Source organism: Aptenodytes forsteri, unplaced genomic scaffold, assembly GCF_000699145.1.
Source record: "Aptenodytes forsteri isolate BGI_AS27 unplaced genomic scaffold, ASM69914v1 Scaffold16, whole genome shotgun sequence".
Lineage (NCBI taxonomy): Eukaryota > Metazoa > Chordata > Aves > Sphenisciformes > Spheniscidae > Aptenodytes > Aptenodytes forsteri.
Window position 1 is genome coordinate 2,630,703 of NW_008794753.1, and position 18,422 is coordinate 2,649,124.

Below are 18,422 nucleotides of genomic sequence, written 5' to 3' on the forward strand. Positions count from 1 at the left end.
GACCCATGCGCAGGACCTTGCACTTGGTCTTGTTGAACTTCATGAGGTTTGCACGGGCCTACCTCTCAAGCCTGTCAAGGTCCCTCTGGATGGCACCACTTCCCTCCAACGTGTCGACCACACCACACAGCTTGGTGTCATCGGCAAACTCGCTGAGGGTGCACTGAATCCCACTGTCCGTGTCACTGACAAAGATGTTAAACAGTGCCAGTCCCAATACCAATCCCTGAGGAATGCCACTCGTCACTGGTCTCTACTTGGACATTGAGCCGTTGACCGCAACTCTTTGAGTGCGACCATCCAGCCAATTCCTTATCCACTGAGCGGTCCATCTGTCAAATCCATGTCTTTCCAATTTAGTGTATTCAATGCACTTCAGTGTCATGAGAAATATTCAAATTATCTCTCAAAAAGCTCATTTGCATACTCACTTAAAGTAGAGTTACTGTTACTGTAGCACTCAAACTAGCCTACTTACCCCTGCACTGTGCTTGGATCTCAGAGTCAAAGCAATTTCTGTTTGTAAAAGAAAATAACTACTAAATCTAATCTATCTATGCCTATCCTACTGAAGACAGATCAGAGTGCAATTCTGTACTGCAAGTCTATCTCCAAGTTCACACACTGATTTTATGAGATAGGTACTCTGTACCAGTCAGGCAGTGTCAGGGAAACAGATTTCCTTTGTCAAGGATTCCCCCAGTGTCCTCAAAAAGTGCGTGTCCAGTTGGCTCTATATCTCCCCTTGCAAGCCCTACAGTGCTTTTACAAATGGACACTGCATGAAAGTGAAGTATACAGCTGAATTGTTCATACAAATCCCCACTCGTGGAAACAACTCTTAGGACCTCCCCCAGGCTTAAAGTAGTTTAATCAGAAAACAATGCCTATGCAAACTGCCTGTGTTTTTCTGTCAGCTCTCTTCCTAACAACTTTTCAAATTTCTCAGTATTTTCAAACCAAAATGACAAAAAGGTAAAGGTTTCAAAGATGCTAGATTCTTGAAAGTTTTGTAAGAAATGGCGTGTAGAGAACAGAAAATCAGATTTGTGCATCCAGTTAGAGAACAGCAGTACAACTCAGACCCATGTCCATTCTGAGATGCATCAGCTAGCTTGACAATCACCATGTGTATCAGCCTATTAATGACTGCAGTTTGGCACGGGTGGCAGCTGGAAGATAACTGCTAGGGAGAGGTGCAGGGCACCTGCAGGGCACCTGCAGGGGATATGCATGAGGGATTTATGTAATATGCAAATCCATAGGAAATCAATCTTTGCTGGGTTTGCTGTTAATAGACAACTTACTACTAAACCATTCATTTGTTTAAAGAGGCTTTATTTCTACATGTTTGTTTCACTGAAATCAAAACCCTCAAATTCAATTAAAAAATTCAACCACCACCAAAACTCCCTGCAGAACTTGCTGGGAGAGAGAACTGATTGCTGGTTCACTGTCTGCTGCCTCTGCATTTGGTGATTACATAAGTAAAACTGTAGATTGCTATTTTTGACAGGATAAAATGGTATTGTGGTTAATTGCCTAGAAAACAAAGTCAGTGCTAAAACAGAAAAAGAGAAATTTGCATCAATAGGCCAGTGAATCTGCTCAGACACTGCTATTCACAAATCTCTGGAACCCTCAGGACCTGTAGACTCCTTGATAGAAAAACCACAAAAGGCCGGATTCATTGCCATTGATTTGGTGGTCCCTGCTTGTGTCAGTGGTGAATTTCATTCGAAAGTATTAATGCTCGTGGGAATTACATGCTGATCAGAGATAAAATACAGGTTGGACAAAATATAAATTCATTCTTCACCCTCCTTTGTGAGTACGAATGAATTTAAGCCAATCCTTGCAGTATTCTGATTGATTTCTGTGTAACAGATACAGGAATGCCCAGGCAAGCTAAACAGCTATAAGTTAGTCACAATGGCATTCATTAAAAGAGGGAATTCTTTCTTTTTCCTGTTTTCTCATAAAGAAAAAATAGCACATCAAATTTTGCCTGTGGGCTTCTCTACTTATTCTCACTGGATTTGATGCAAACCTCAGTAATGCCAGTGACTGTCACAATTGCACTGGGTTTTACATGAAGCACAAGGTTCCAGACATTTGTCAGCAGGACTGTAGGTTGTTCATCTTCACTAAATTAAATCCTATAGTTTTGAACTGGATCAGAGCTGAAGTGGTATTGAAAAGTCTATAGTCTAAGGCCCAACACAGAGAATGAAGGGATTCATGTTTGTACCCTTTATTTCTAAATCCTAAGGCACCCCTTACATCATTGACTAAAGCAGAATCATTCCAGCAAAATCCAGCAAGCTAAGTACCATATATGCAGGCTTTAAACAAAATACAGATTATATGAAACACTGTACTTAGCCCTTACAGCTCTCCAAATCCAACATGCATTCTTGCTCATCCATTGGATACTTGGAAAGGTCCATGTCACAGGCCACTGTTGAGGTAATCCTGTTCCAAGCAACGTGAACACCAGTTAGTTGCATTCAGATAAAGCCTTTTCCTCGGAACTCTAAGACTAAATGGAAAACTTTGAAACCTTAATACTAATACAGGAAACTATTTTCAAAATCCTATGGCTATTGTCTTTACCAAGTCTGTGGGAAACCCAAAGGTGGGGGGAAATTAATTGAAGAAAGGTCAAATGACTTGTCTAATGTCAGAGGACGCTTCAGCTACTTCTGAGGATAAAAAGGACTTTTCTGAGTCAAATCTACTCCCTTCCACTGCCCCAAGATCACTACCAATACCTTAAGGGTGACTTTGGACTTACAATTTCAAAGGTGCACACTCATTAATTTTTAGAACATTACACAATTAACTTTAAATATAGTTACTGAGTTCTAGCAAGAACACTCTTCCAAAGTGAGGAAATACTACTTTCTCTGTTTGAAAGATGGGGAAGTTGAGCCTAAATCAGGCTCGTAGTTCCCCTGGAAAATAGTGAAAGAGTGGAGAATGGAATCGTTGCTCTGTATTCAGCATCTCCTTGCCTGGTGACGAAATAGTTATGAGATGCTTATCTCCCATTAAGGACATCCTGAAAGTGATCAGTGATTACGCAGTGGAAAATGTGTTAGTGTTGCCAAAGATACCTTCCTGGCAGTGTAATCCTTGTAAAGCAAAGGGATGTCTGATAGGAGTCACCAGTACTTTCTTCTGCTTTTAATTAATAATTATTTTAGGAAATCATCCTAGGAAAACTGAGTGATTACTTTATAGTCTGTTCAAAAAGTTAATACATGATAGAGTACACTTGCACTCTTTCTCACTCACCTGATGCTGTATAAAATGACTCCATCTGGTTGGAGCCTGATAAGTTTGTTTTCCACAGTCACATCATGGAACCAGGCAGACTTGGCATTTACTATGAAAGTATCTGGCAACCAGAGCTTGTCCACAAACCGGCTGTCTAAGCCCAAAGTTTCATTGGTGTGGTTGTAAGACAGACGGTCATCTCGCCAGCTCTGGTGCAAAAATACCGTCATGGTATATTCCTATGACAAGAGAAATCCCAATTAAAAAGTGATGCTAAACAAACACAATGATAATGCCTTGGGACTTGGTCAAAAATTGTTGTATTAGCCTAAAAATGTATTAACTGTTTCCTGTGCAAATTAGTATTTTTATACTCAGTCAACCATAGAGCTGCCCAAGCATTTTTATTTCTGTCATATGCTTATACCATGGATAAACCCAAGATATCAAAAAGTGATTCAATGTCAGTGTTATATATAACATGTTGCAAGAATTGCATATGTCTTAATGAAGAAAATTAGTTTGTTTATCTCCACAAGTACAACTTTTGTTTTTGAAGGTTTTTTAAAACAAAACTAAAAAATCGGGTGACGTTATGCATCTGTAATGAAGGGAAAGGGTGGAGGGAAAGTCAAAGTTTTGGTTTTAAAATTAAATCTATTGTGTTTCAGAAATGCAGTTAATTCATGCCTATGCTAGTTTATGCGACTTGTAAGTTGTTATACTCCACTGCTTTACTGAAAGGTCTTTACACAAAAAAGAGGAGCATCTCACAACCAATCGTGCACTTAGCTTCTTTTCGGAAGTATCTGTGGTGAAAAGGAATTTGAACAGAAGTTGGAGTTAATGCTTAAAATTAGGCTTTCTGTTAGTAAGTGCTGCACAGATCCAAACTTGCTAACTGTAGTAAGAAATCTCAGTGACTTATACGTGGCTAGATTCTTGTAATTGCCAATGTCTGCTGGAAGAGACTCTGCCTGTGTCTTAAAATACAATGTTTGTTCTTTGTAGTATCTTCTTGCGGTAATTTCTCCACTCCAAATGTGTTGGGGATCAACTGTCTCTCTATTTATTTAGTTTTCTGCACTTTCTGTCATTGCAGTACATACGTTCACAACTTGGTAGGTTTAACTGATAACGTACCATGTTCACTTCTGAGATGTGGTCAATGCTGGCTACTTCAATTGCAAGAGCAACATTAACAGGAGGACCTGAGAAAAAATGTTTGAATGGGGTGATTTACATCATCATAGTACCTATAAAAATACAGATGACCCAAGACTGTTAATTCTTTCATACAGAGTGAATTCATAAAACTGTTTTCCATGATAAAGTACACTTTCCAAGTAAAATCGACCTCAGGGCAAGAGATTTAAATCTTTTACAGATTGAGTCCTCAATTTCCAACAGAATACCTTGCTTCAGTGATAAAGGACATGAGATAACAATCACAACTACTGAAAATTATGGAGTCCCTTCTGGAAACTACATCATCTAGTTTCAGACAGCATGGCTTCAAGCAAATGCAGAAATTATCACCACTTAATGTAATCCAAAATTCCTTCAACTGAGAAATCAGTGATTTAAGAACTGTATCAGCAAGAAGACTCTGTTGCTAATTCTGTTGTACAGTCTGTCTTTTTTCAAGATCAAACAAATTGTTGATTGTTATTATTTCCAGTATCCAAGTAATAGGCAACCACAACCTTTTAATCATGTAGAGGATGAGGTTCACATAAACATCAGAGGGTAGAAGGATTGTAAGAAACAAAAGAGACATTACTCTCAAAGTCTCACCTCCAATCCCAGGCCTGAAATTACGTGCATACCCTTTCATTAAATCATCCAGGTTGGGTAACCAGGATATTTCGATGTTGGAACCTATGTAATCTCCGATGTCATTCATAGCTCTAGGTAAAGAGAATAAGTATCTTTTAAAACTTGGCCATGTTTACAAACAGAAAAATAACAGAAAATGGAAGACATTGAATTCTTTTACACCAGAGACCACCTGGAGTATAATCAGTTATATTGATAATTTAGTGGAAAAATACTGTATATAGATAGGAAAACCATTTCAGATATTTCTGTTTAAATCAAAACATATTTCAGGCAAGACTATGGCCTCTTTCTGAAATACAAGCACATACTTTTTTAAGGTTTTTTCTTTTCCAAAAAAAAGTAGGAAAAAAAAGATTTAAATATGTAAAGAAAGCATGAGGGAAACCAAGATACTTTGTATACTGCATAAAATGCATCTGTGGATGCTGAAATGCAGCTATCTGGGTAGCAGGACACAGCAGCTGTGACAGCTCCTAGTACCACTATGGAACAGCTGAGATCAAGAAGGCTGGTATATTGTCAAATATGATGGGAAAACAGTAAAAATTACATGGCTGGAATTTGGATTTAACATCTTCAATACTGTGAAAAGTACCATTGGGCCTCAGAAATATGAAAAGCAATGCTAATAGAAGGTGTACAAACACCTGAAAACTGCAAAGATATGGTCAAAAAGGAGATCTTGCTTAAAAAGTGACCAGCTGAAAGCATGGAAGCACCAAAGGGGGCATCTCCACGGCCCTGACCCGGCACGGAGATGCCTGTGGGCCAGACCCAAACCTCGGCGGGAGCAGGCTGTGGTGCTGGAACTCGGGAGGTGCTGTCCATGGCGCCCAAAAGCCCCAGTAGTTCTCCCTCGTTCTGAGCCAAAGAGGTAGCTGTCTACAGTCCAGGCGACTCAGGAGCCTCCAGAAACCTCAAGAGGGGCCCATGGTTCTGCAGTGCGAAGAGCTGCCCGTAGTGGTGAGCCTGAAGGATTTGACCATTGTCCTGGAACCTGAGGTGTGCTCCATGATCCTAGAAATGCAGGGGCAAGAGCCCTGACTATGGTTCTGGATTTGGGGCCATTCCTGTCCGTGGTCTTGAGCAGTAAGTGAGGTATCCGTAGCACTGAAATGTCTCTGTCCCACAGGTGCCCCAGAGTTTTGGGCATATAGCGATGGTTCCACCATGCCGGGAGGGCTCCAGCTCACCTGCTTGTGCTGTTTTGCACTTGCCAGCATCAGGCAGCGTGGGTGTTTGGCCATCTGTCCTCAGGTCAGGAGTGTGGGATGCCATAATGCACGCATCCTTTTGTAATCACTCTTGGGACCTGAGTGAGCCACCAAACAGGCAGTAGGTTTTGTTTGGGAGGTAGTATGTTGCTGTCAGATTTGTGCAGCATGCCACAGTCCCCCTCCCAGAAATAAGGCTCCATCTCTCAGGTGCTAGGCATATGCTTCTTTCTGATCCAGTGATGCTCCTTGAAGATATTAGCACCGTTTCTTGTTGCCATTTTCCACCACCTGGCAGATGCCAGCCCCTCAACCCTCCTCGTACAAGCAGTTAGGTGGATATTCCATAATCTCCTATAAACAAAGGCAAGCTTATATTGTCTTCATTAACTGTTTAAACTGAGCTGGCAGACTTCATTTGAAGCAGATCTGTGCCTCCTCACACAATTCCTCTTGCCAGCACTGTGATTGACATGACGGGAATAGATAAATGAAGGACTGTGACAACGTCTACCACAACTATTTGCAAAGAGAAAATTTGCCAGTGGTTTGAGAGGGCCTGTATCTGAATGCAAGTACTATATCAAAACTGTCTGAGCACTGGCTTAGCATCTTCCACTGAGTCCAGCAATAAATACGGCATTTGAGAGATATACATCACTAGTAACAGAAGAGGAACTCATTAAACAGCAATGAAAGGCTGTAGAGTAATATACCATAAACATATTCTGCCTTGGTACTTACATAACTTTCTTAGTGTTCATGCGACATTGACCCACATAAAGCACATGTTTTTTTCTCTCCAAAATATGCCAGTCTGGGCATTCAGCTCAGCACATGAGGTTACTGCTAGCGCAGTAGCAGAGTATCTTACAATAACCAACTCTTCTTCTCACAGGGGACTGAAGGAAAAATCTTTGATTGCCCATGTCATAAAATTCTTGCCCCACATGTATGGAGTCGATTATATAAGGAAGGAGCTCTGGGATTACAATGTATAAATGTAAGTTCTGAGCAGCAGAGACACTGAAAACTTGCATTAACGGAGCTGTCAAAGCTTAAGTGACCTTAAAGCATAGGGACGCTGCTCCAAAGTGAAACGTCATTAGTTCACGGCAGAATGTTAAAATTGGGGATATATAGTAAATTGCATTTATAATGTTTCCTTGCCATGAGCACACTGCTGTATGTTCATCTCAAATGACTATCTCAGATATTTCTCAGGTTCCTATATCTCTTCTAAGTAAGGATCTTGCAAGACTCAGAGCCATATTTTCAGCTACATAAATTGGAGTAACATAATTGGTTTAGACAAGGGCTTTGAAGATTTATAACAGATGTTGACAGAGTTTTTCCCTTCTTTATTGGGTCTCATCAACTATAAAAACACTTCTTTCTATCAGACTGCTGTTTCTTATGTGCTGGTCTTTCAAATCATCCAACTGTCAGTATTTACTTAAATGAAATTATAGTTTTGTAATATTTGGCAAGATCCAGATGCTAAGGTCTGGCTTTCTTCTGCAATACCATCAAACACTGCAGTTCAGAAACTCTTTCATTTATTTTCTTTTACATTCACTACCCTATTTCTGGAAATACTAAGGCTATCAGTTAATACAGAAAACAAATAATTTTTTTAATTAAGGCCTTGGGAGATTAAAGAATATGAGACTATGTTGAAAGTATTTTTTTTTAAACTGTACTTATTTGTAACTTGTAAGTCTCAGCCATAGATATGTAGTGGTATTCCTAATAAGTAAAATATCTGAGCTCCTTTTATAGGTAAAGAATGATACTTTAAGTCTTTTCGTAATTAGAGTAAATAACTAGAATACGCTTGAATTAATATATCTGCCTAAAGTCTCTTTGCCTTTTCAGTAGAAGATGGTGCTTTTCAACTCCTGTTGCTAAAACTGCAGCCAAGTTCTGTAAAGTGTTTTGAAAACAATAATCAAGTCAAAAGGTGACTGCACCGTCATGACGTATCTTGCATGCCCGATCTGTGAGGATGGGAGAATCTAGCTTATGCTTCCTACATACACAATAGTATGAAAGTACTAAGTACAAGTCGTTGTAAAACTAGAATACCATGTACATTTATGAGTACTCAACCTGAGAAAAACAATAAAACCAAATTCTGCTGCTCCCCTTTCACAATAGGTATTGCTACTTGCATGCATCAAGTACTCATCCCCAGATAACTGACTTATAATTAGTCACTTGCTATAAAAGAAGTAATGTCACTATAAGAACTGCCAGGAGCCCCATCTTCTTTGGAAGAGCATTTATGCAGCAGTTATCCTGTGTCAGTATTCTATTTTAATGGCATTAAGGAGAGCCATAGAGCTAAAAGGAAGTTAAAATGACAAGAGTTGGGCTAAAAACTGTGGGCTGTAGCTTGCCATGCGTTTTAAGCAGATTACAATCTAGAGGGAGTTTTACTTAAATATCCATGACACAATTAAAATCAATCTTGTTTCTATTATTAATAAAGCCTTAGGGTCAGATCATCAGTGTAACAAATGTGTTGAAGTTAGTGGAGCTATATGCACTTAATACCAGTGGGGGTTATTAAAGTATTACAGCTGAAATAATTTTATGGCTAGATTTACTTTGTTGATGTTTATACTACTGGTTCATTTTTAAATTTCTTTGAAATGGGTAACAAAATTACTCAGTTACTGCCATTCTCATACACTAGCATGGTGCTCACAGAATGGCTCCTAGATACTCACAGAGGATACGTGAATCAGAATAACCTACAGTTTCATTTACAAACAGTTATCGCTGACTTACCAAAAGCTTTTGCTAATATTAGACTTTTTTCATGCAGATGATTAAGGGACTAGAGCATGTCTCATATGAGGAAAAGCTGAGACTGTTTAGCCTGGAGAAGAGAAGGCTCAGGGGGGATCTTAGCAATGTGTATAAATACATGAAGGGAGGGTATAAAGAAGGCAGAGCCAGGCTCTTTTCAGTGGTGCCCAGTGACGGGACCAGAGGCAATGGGCACAAACTGAAACACAGGAGGTTCTGCTTGAACATCAGGAAACACCTTTTCACTGTGAGGGTGACTGAGCACTGGGACAGGTTGCTGAGAGAGGTTGTGGTCTCCTGCTTGGCGATATTTAAATGTCATCTGAACATGGTCCGGGGCAAGCAGCTCTGGGTGGCCCTGCTTGAGCTTGGGGTTGGACCAGATGACCTCCAGAGGTCCTTTCCAACCTTAACCATTCTGTGAACCTATATTTTACCTTTAAACTACCCAGTGATCACTTTAAACAGCCATATTCTTCAAATTACATTTTGTCAGACTGACATGGCAGCTGATGGAGCAAGGGAAATAATACAGACATAAGAACTAATGTAGCAGGGGCTGTATGCTTGGGTGTATGATTCAGCATGGTGTAAATGAGTCCAAGTTCTGCTTGTATCAGTCCGATATGTGCTCTTTAGGTCTAAAGTCGTCCCAGGTCCTCCAGCACAGTAGAAATCTCCTATTCCCCTCTTTTTTGTCTGTCAAGAATATTGAGGGAGAGGAGAAATAACAAACTCAAGAATATTATTCTATCTATAATATTTTCATTTCTTTTTTATCTGGTGAAGACAAAAGTGTGAATATTAGCAGATAGTATAGCAGTCCTCAGTCAAAAATGATGACTTTGGAAAGCAGAGCTTTATTTTCATGGCACTTTACAGGCCAGTTTGTGATATCTTCTTTGAGCCATTCCTCTAGACTCCTGTACATCAGATCCAGTGCTTTAAAGTTACATGAAGGATGGTGGGAGAATTTCATTCATCCTTGATAAGCAGTTGGGATTATATATGGCCTAAAATATTATTCATTTATTGTACCTGAAAAAGGAAGACCAGCATAGAAAAGACGCATTGGAAGGGATTAACTTTTCATAGTGTAAGCATTAAAGATGAAAAGAAAGGAAACTACTATTAGTTGATTCAGCAACTTCACTTCCTGACGTAAGCTGCTGTAAAGCTTGTTTCAGTAAGAAAAGGACTTTGTAAAATTAAGCTATTGATTTGTAAAATTCAAGGGGCATAACAGCTCATCAAAAATCTTATCTTTACTTTGCACCAGGCCAGAGTGGAGTGCCTAGCTGACTGAATGGCAACATAGTCATGTGTACTAATATCACTCTGGAAGTCATTCCCAAATCTAAAGCTGAAAAAGATGGGGTTTCATCCACACTCTGACTCCGTACACATCTCATTTCAAGCAGATATTCTGGAGAATATATTTGCATCTGACCATATCTGGAGTTTAAGCATTGTGAGAACTTCAACAGAGCTCGTTGTTAGCAGTAGAAAACAGATTACTGCTGTTTAAACTATGAAAAGAACAGTTAGTTCTCTTGCACGCTAGATAAAGGGGAGAGGAAATCACCATTGATAAACCTGGCAAAACTATGAAGTTCTTCTTTGCCTAACAAAACTGGCCTTGACACAGGTTAGGGAAAGCAACTCCAAGCAATGAATCTCAAATGACAAAGAAATGCATCTCTTTCAGAGCTAAGTACTATCAGTTCTAGAATAAAAAGTACATATATCCCCAAATCCTTTCTATCCGAGCTGACATCTTTCTCCCAGCTGCTACAGGACCATTGCATTCTACTAACGTGGAGTGATCTGGAGGAGAAGCATCAATCAACTTGGTCAGCATATCTTTAAAGGGCTTGTCAGGCAAGTGAGGTATTAGCCTGTCTTCACTATCTTCCAGAACACTGCTTGAAAATGGTTGCTAGAAATGTATCAATATTACTTGAAAAAATCTGGTAAGCATTTAAATTACACCAAGGAAAGAGGCAATCTATATGTTCTATGTGAATGAGTGCACTACAGCAGCTGAACAAGAGATAACATTAGCAATATTATTTTTGCACAGCAGTGCAAAAAGCTCAGCAGCATCTTTAAGTCAGTGGCCAATGAGATACTGCTTTTAGGTCACACTTGTAGGGAGAATGCGCTAACCTTTTGACAAACATGTATAGCAGTAAGATATGGAAAACCACTTTTTGCATCTCCTGTTTCTTCTTTAAATCTGCTAACCTGATTCTTTTTGGGACTGTGACATAGTTGTTATAGGAATCTTTTAACCTGGTAGATGGAAATACCAGTTTGGCTGATAGTGAGGACTGGGATGGAGTACATTTCATTTCCTTTGAGATAAGCTTTTGGGGGCAAATGTCCCAGATGTCATTGCCACTCAAGAAAACTTTTTCTTGGAAAAAAGACAAGGAATATCGTGCAAGGTCAGTGAACAATGTGGCCTCTGTCAAACTCCCGGATTATCCAGAGCAGTATGTGTATCCTTCCCATCTGCCATTCCTGACTCTGAGAGCTCACTGTAAATACATTTTGTATTTTGAAATGTAATAGAAAAAGCATTAGGCTTAATTCATGGCAACCTTTTGATCATCAAAGCCCTTATTTCCTCTCTGTGAGTTTTAAGCTACAGAAAATGGACCACACTTTGCATATATTCACATGTTAAAGCTGCTCTGTTTCCATGAATAGAAGTAAAAGGCTGAGGGAGACACACAACAGAAAGACAATTCTATGCAAATGTATAAAAGTCGTGTAACATAGTAGAATCTTAAATATAAAAGATACACCTATTTTTAATTAGAGAATTAAAATATCTTTCAGTAAAAGTACGGACATACATCCCAAAACTCCTATCAATAGTACTCTTTCCCCACGCAAATGAAGAAATATTTCACTAAGTGTGTTTCAGTAGATGATCTCATTCACTATGACACATTTATTATTGCAGCATCCACAGCATATCAAACTCTGATAAAATAGTGGAAGCTACAGTCTTTGCCCCAAAGAGCTGTCAATCATATAAATGCCAAATTTCTTGCCACTAACCACTGTCTCAAGCAGACCACAAAATACTACTTTTTAAAAATGTTTACCTGAAAACAGCACTGCCATAAGTAGGATGTGCTGACTTAGGTTGAATTTGGCTCATTCACTTCAGTCAAATAGCACACATGACAGAGAAATTGCTTCAAATACAGCCCTCTAAAGCACCCTGAAAGGATATTCAAAAATGCTGTGAGGAAGCAGGCTACACGTTTTCCCCACTTCCCTCCTCTGCCAAACCTTAACGTTACTTTAATAGGTCGTTTTGCCTTTGGGAAGTCTTATGTCGTATCACTGAGTTCAGAACTCGCTGAAATATTCTTCCTTTTTTGAATATGTTTTTGCTTACACCTGTCAATATACAGTCCATAGAACTCACAAGCAGAGAACTTAGTGGTTTTGGATGGCCTCTGTCATCATAACCATGAATCACATTACATTTAGAGAACAATATCGGAGCAACAAAATGTAGCTATTGGCAGTTTTGCCCATTATTACAAACCCACAGTATTAATAAAATACTGCTCTTCATAAAAGCATCTTTTACCAAAAATAATTATATGTAATATCATATTACAGAACTCCAAGGAAGAAGAATAAGGAAGTTAATATGCTTCTTGGGCCCTTACAAGGGGAATTATTTCACAGGTCGTTTATGTGTGAGTAATTTTACTGATGCAAGAATAAAATTTTGGTTTAGTTCTGTTTAACTCATCAAAAGTACCCATGTAAGCAAGGTTACTCAGTTTTTGCAAGATCAAACAATGTTCTGCCATAGCCATGCTAAATCCTGACTCTTCAGAAAACTGTTGTACTAAACAAAGCAGTTTTCTTTGACCATTGAATGTCTTACACTTTGGCATATTTGGAAAACTACTACAAACTGAACAGTTGGAATTTCACAAGCTAGAATTTGCCTTGCCTTCCTCTCTGCCACGAGTATATATATTTCTAACAAACAACTCATCACTGTTGTGTAACTGGAGGAAGAAAGTCAAGTAACTAGGTAATTAATCCAAATATAAAATAATTTATCCAACAAATTGAGGTTGCACATATCCTGGCAGTTGCTGTGCCTAGAAACAGACCTTGAAGACAGAGGCTGAGAAGGCTGACTTTTTATTAAAATTCTTTTTTTTCTTCTTATGTACTCAAACACCACTTTTCAACCAAAATAATGCTAGCCCAAGTGCAGGGAGAGAAACAGGATCATTGAAATTATGGGCAAGATCTTGATGCCCTTAGGTCATAAGCAGTATTTTCTCTGCCTTCACTGGAATACTGGATTGCTTCAGAGCATGAGCATGTCAGGATCTGACCCTGGGTAACAGATTCAAGGTCATAGGATAAATCATTATTTCAGTCCTGAATAAGAGCAGTTGACTTGACACTTCCTCTAATGCAAGATCTTTTTCCTTCCCAGTGAAAAAATCAGATCTCACTAATTAATTCCAAAAACTGTAGCAGCAATGTTATGTCTTACTACAATTATCACTTTGCTTCTTATACTCCTCTGAAGCTATTAATAATGTCTATAAAGTAGAAATAGGAAGACCCCTTTAATACCACAGCCGTCTCTGCTCTGAATGATGTAGGCATGTTTTTACATGCAGCAAGTTCTTTTTTACTCCCCCTTCTGTTTTCATTGCATAATCATGGCAAGCTTTCTCCACATACAGCCTCCAGATCTGTAGAGAATATATAGAGAAGGTAGCTGATTGCCTAGCTAACACCTTCTGAATAAATGTGACTGAGAATTGCAAACATGTATCTTTACAATTTATGATTTTAAGAAATGGTTGGCGTTCTTCAAACATTTTTTCTAAGATCTCTGCCAGTCTCTTCCTCTTATCTCAAGTTCAGGAGACTTAATGAACCCGTTAGAAAGGAATGTCTGTATTTCGGGGTTTTTAATTGTGCCTATGGAGGCCCTAAGCAAAGATGTTCGGTTAGTACCCCACTGGTTGTGCTGGGTTTTATGGAAGAGTTTCATGTTCAAGCAGGCCCCCTACAGAGCTGTTTAAGGGGATGAGGCTGCACTGGGATGTGCAGTGCCATTACATAAAGTGATTGCCCCCAATTTAGAGTAGGTGCCCTCGGGAAAAGGCTTCCACAGGCATCCTGTTAAAAACACACCCCTTGATAAACCCAAGAAGCTGCTGCTCAGTTGGCAGAAGTGCATCCTCTGCTAGAAACAGGAGGAGAAGAAAAAAAAAAAAAAAGATGGAGCTCATTGAGGAAACTCTTCAGTCAAGATCCCTTTTGCTACTGAACACTCACTCAAAGCAGTTGTAGCCCTTAAGTGGAGAGCACCCCTGGGCAAAAGTGGAGTGGGAGCTACAGCCAGACCTGGCATTTTTCACCCCAGCCACACCACAAGAACGGCTGTCTAAGGCCAGTCTAAGAAAGGATAAGGCGTTTTCTTACCTGATACACCTGTGCTGTTGGGTGCACAGTAGAACCAAGGCAGGAAAAACCCAGGTAAGAAATTCCATTTTACTCCCATTTATTAGACAGTGGCAAACAAAACCCAGGTTCCCTGGCTCTCTTGGCTGCTCCAAAGCTCCGGTAGTGTTGCCATCCTTGCTTGCTGTGGTAAGTTGAGGCTGAGTTTAAAGCAACGTATCGTTGCTCAGCAGCAGCAGCCCCCACAGTCTCTACAGTGCCCGGAGGCCATGCGGGCAGCCAGAAATAGGGAGCAGGTAGCAGGGCAGCTCTCCTCCTCTGCGGGGTGGCACCTCGCTGTGCTCCGCCGGCTCACTCCCACCCGGCTCCGCTGCCCTGCTTTGGCATTCCTCCTCTGCCGCTTTCAGAAGCGCCTCGCTCTTCCTCCGGCCGGTCTTCCCGGGTGCGAGGCTGGTTGCCGAAAATAACCTCCGAAATGATAGATTAATCCCACCGAGCGCGGGGGGGAGCAAACTAAAAGTGCTCCGGAGGTACTAGACATGTCCTGTGCAAATAATCACAGGGAGGAGGAGGGAGATGCAGCCCGAGCTTAGGGCAAAGGCGGCTTAGCCATAGAGCGCAGGCAGCCCGGAGCGAGCCCGGAGCGAGCCGAAGGGCAGGTTTACTCGGCTCAGAAAGGGGCATGTGAACCGCAGGAGCCGAGTGTCGTTGCGCGCTGGCAGCACGCCGCCACCTCCCCCCGCCCCCCCCCTCCTGCAGCCCGTCTTCGAGCAGCTTTCCAAGGGAAGAGGGAATGCAAACGGGGGGGACTCTGGTGAGGGGAAGCTGCCGCCTCTTCGCTTTCTAAAAGCCGTCCCAGACTGGCGGCACAAATCAGAGGCAGAGCCTAGGTTTTACAAACTTCTGCCTCGTCGCTCCCGGATTCCTAAGGGGCTTCTCTAAAGTGAAACGCTTCAGGTTACTTCAGCAAGCACGGAGCTGTGAAACTGCATTCGCAATACTCCATCCCAGGGCTGCTCGGGGGCTGGCATCGTTAGCTCTCAGCAAGGCCGGGCACGTTTCCACCTCTTGTGCCCTGCGAACTGCCGGGGACCTCTCCTGAGGAACGCGGCTGGCCGCGGAGGGGCAGCGGGGAAGCGCGGCCGGGCGGCTTTTCGGGAGTTTGGTTCCGTCTTTGCTTGCAGGTCAAACTCGATTTTCCTCTCCATATTCGCTCTTTTCTTCTCTCCTCCTCCGCCTCCTCTGCTTTTTGGTGCTGTTCAATCTAGAATGACAATTTTAAAACCAACCCACAAAGGAAACACTGTGAAGGAGACATTTTAAAGAAATTGTATCGTAAAGCAAACATGAATGTGCAGATACCTTAATCAAATGAAAGGATGCACCTGGGTAAAATGCTCGATTTATCTTTTCGTATGCTTAATTTTGTAATATTATTGAATATTGGTATATTTCAAACGGCAACTAAGGGGTGGTGGGTGAGGGGAGTAACAGCCCTGTGGGATCCAGGAGGAGAATAGATGTACAGATGGACATAATACCTACACAGACGTACATACATGCGCATACAAGATCATATGTCATAAACATGTAAGAATGATGCGGGGGTTTATTTTCTTACTGATCTTTTCCTTCCTCTGCACATTTCAATGGTCATGCCTGCAGCTAATGCACGCTGAGGAGGAAAAAAACTAAATTTAAACTCAAGTAGTTGGATTGTTGCATGAAAACTGTTTTTTTGGGGGAGGGAAACCAAAAGATTTTTAATGGCATTTACAGGATGGCATACAGAACAGAATGATTTTGTCTCTCTGTATAATAGAACAGATTTACACCTTCCAGGATATTTTCAGTTGACATTTTTTCATATTTTTCCTACTCTTAAGGATGGCGTTCCAATGAATGTATGTACCTACTCTGAGAATTCCTTGCTATTGTTTTTATCTGGCTAGACAGCTGTCATCTAATTGACTAGTAAAAAAGAACAATTTTCTATGTCTTCAGCATACATCTGTAAAAATAGCAAAAATCAGCCAAGGCAACTTGTACATTTAGAATGAGTGTGTGTACATATGTATTTTATACGTGTATAACATATATAAGTGTGTGAGTGTGTTGGTGTAAGTACATCATGGCAACATATGCTCTAAAGGGATAGACGTTGCTACAAATTTGACCATTAAAACAGGTAAAAATACAATGGCAATCCTCTAAAAGAATCATTACTGAAAGAACTGTATTTCTACCACAACTACACTTTCAGCACTTACTTTGATCCCATGAAAAAGTTCTTTGCTGTCAGCGGTTCTGGTATTGCAAAAAAGAAAAAGAGGAAGAGTATCACCTACATGTTTTCTCTAAATTCATTAAGCTAGTTCTCTTTCTTACTTCTTCTACCACTATGTTCCTTTCTCTAGGCTCTACAGCCAAAAACAGTAAGGTCACTGCCCACAAAATCTTCAATGCAATTGTGATGGGAATATGTTTAGCTTCAGGATTTTAATAATTTTTCAGAAAAAATCTGGTAATCAACGTATATTATCAGGGTTCTGATTATCCCTGGAAAAAACTAACTGTCCTGTTCATTTCACTGGGTATTGCATAGGGATATTTATCCAATTGCTGAAATAATCTTGAATGATCAAGGTTTTATACTACAGATTTGGATTAATAATGTCATCATGAATGAAAGAAATATGTATGGAGAGTCTTCCATCACCACCATAATAGTGCCTGGGTTTAACAAAATCTCATGTTATTTTCACAGAACTGATTTAGCTGCCACTTTGTGTCTGCACTTCAGAAAAAGAGATGTTCTAAGATCCATTCCCACAAAATCCTAAAATAAATGTGCAACTTCTCTCAAATAAATAAACTACATTTGATGTATATGGGCCTTAATTATATCCTCTATATTGTCTACAAGAAGGGCAAATGCTAGGTCATTCAGCCTTGTTTTTAGTTGATTCTGTGTACAAATACGTATTTAAGCAAAATAGGCTGTTACATATATATACACATGTATATGTACACCCCCACACAAAATTCCTATTAGCCAAAGGGAAGAGAGGGGATAAAATAATAATGATCAACAATACATTTAATTTCCTACAATTCTAGCAGAATATCCCAAACTCTTTACAGTCAATGACAGATTAAAATTGCTCAAGAGAGAGATTAAAAAACAATTAAAATTTCTATTAAAACATCAAAACAAAACAAAATAAATAAGCTCCCCAAATCTTTCTCATCTAATCCTCTTGGAAATAATTAAAGCTTTCCTTTAGCTACTGGCTTGGAACTGTCAAATATTCTTAAAAAGATGGCCCGTGATACAAAATGTTTCTTAAGCCTTTTTGTCACTCTGCTAAATTGCTACCTCTCCTCAATCCGTGTGGCTGCAGGCACTAGCTTTTATGAAAACACCCATCCTATGATCTGACCTTGCCTATGGAGCTCAGGTGGATCATCAGAGACCGCATGGGATTAAACCATGCTCCAACATGACCAGGCTGTCAGGTCAGAGTTACACAGTTTGGGACAAACTTTCGTCTTTGCTGTTGTACACATAAAGCTGTGGTAGATCTGGCAAAGCAACGTAACAATGACCAACGTGATACCTCGGTCAGTATTTCCATATTATCTGACCATGTCAGTCTATCAAAAGTTGATGGGCTCCGCCCACGTCTGGACAATTTTACAAGTAAATATAATTTACTATTATTATTTATTAAATAATTAGTTGCTATTATTACTGTATTAACAGTTACTAATTTTTATTAGTATTTACCT

General features: G+C 40.1%; 1 protein-coding gene across 4 annotated transcripts in view; it reads right to left on the reverse strand.

Annotated features, from left to right (window-relative positions):
• Window positions 1-15,295, reverse strand: part of GABRD (gamma-aminobutyric acid type A receptor delta subunit) — a 20,479-nt gene extending 5,184 nt beyond the window's left edge. For 2 of the 4 annotated variants that reach the window (XM_009274145.2, XM_019470739.1), the window contains exons 1-5: window positions 14,652-15,295; window positions 5,080-5,192; window positions 4,426-4,493; window positions 3,301-3,521; window positions 2,393-2,475 (exon numbers count right to left, since the gene is read on the reverse strand). In XM_009274145.2, coding sequence (XP_009272420.1) covers window positions 2,393-2,475; window positions 3,301-3,521; window positions 4,426-4,493; window positions 5,080-5,192; window positions 14,652-14,719 — 553 coding nt within the window. In that variant the 5' untranslated portion in view covers window positions 14,720-15,295. Of the gene's footprint in view, window positions 1-2,392; window positions 2,476-3,300; window positions 3,522-4,425; window positions 4,494-5,079; window positions 5,193-12,274; window positions 12,330-14,651 lie in introns of those variants that run through there. The other 2 variants (XM_009274143.2, XM_009274146.1) reach the window with 2 other exon arrangements.
• Between the last annotated feature and the right edge of the window lie 3,127 nt (window positions 15,296-18,422).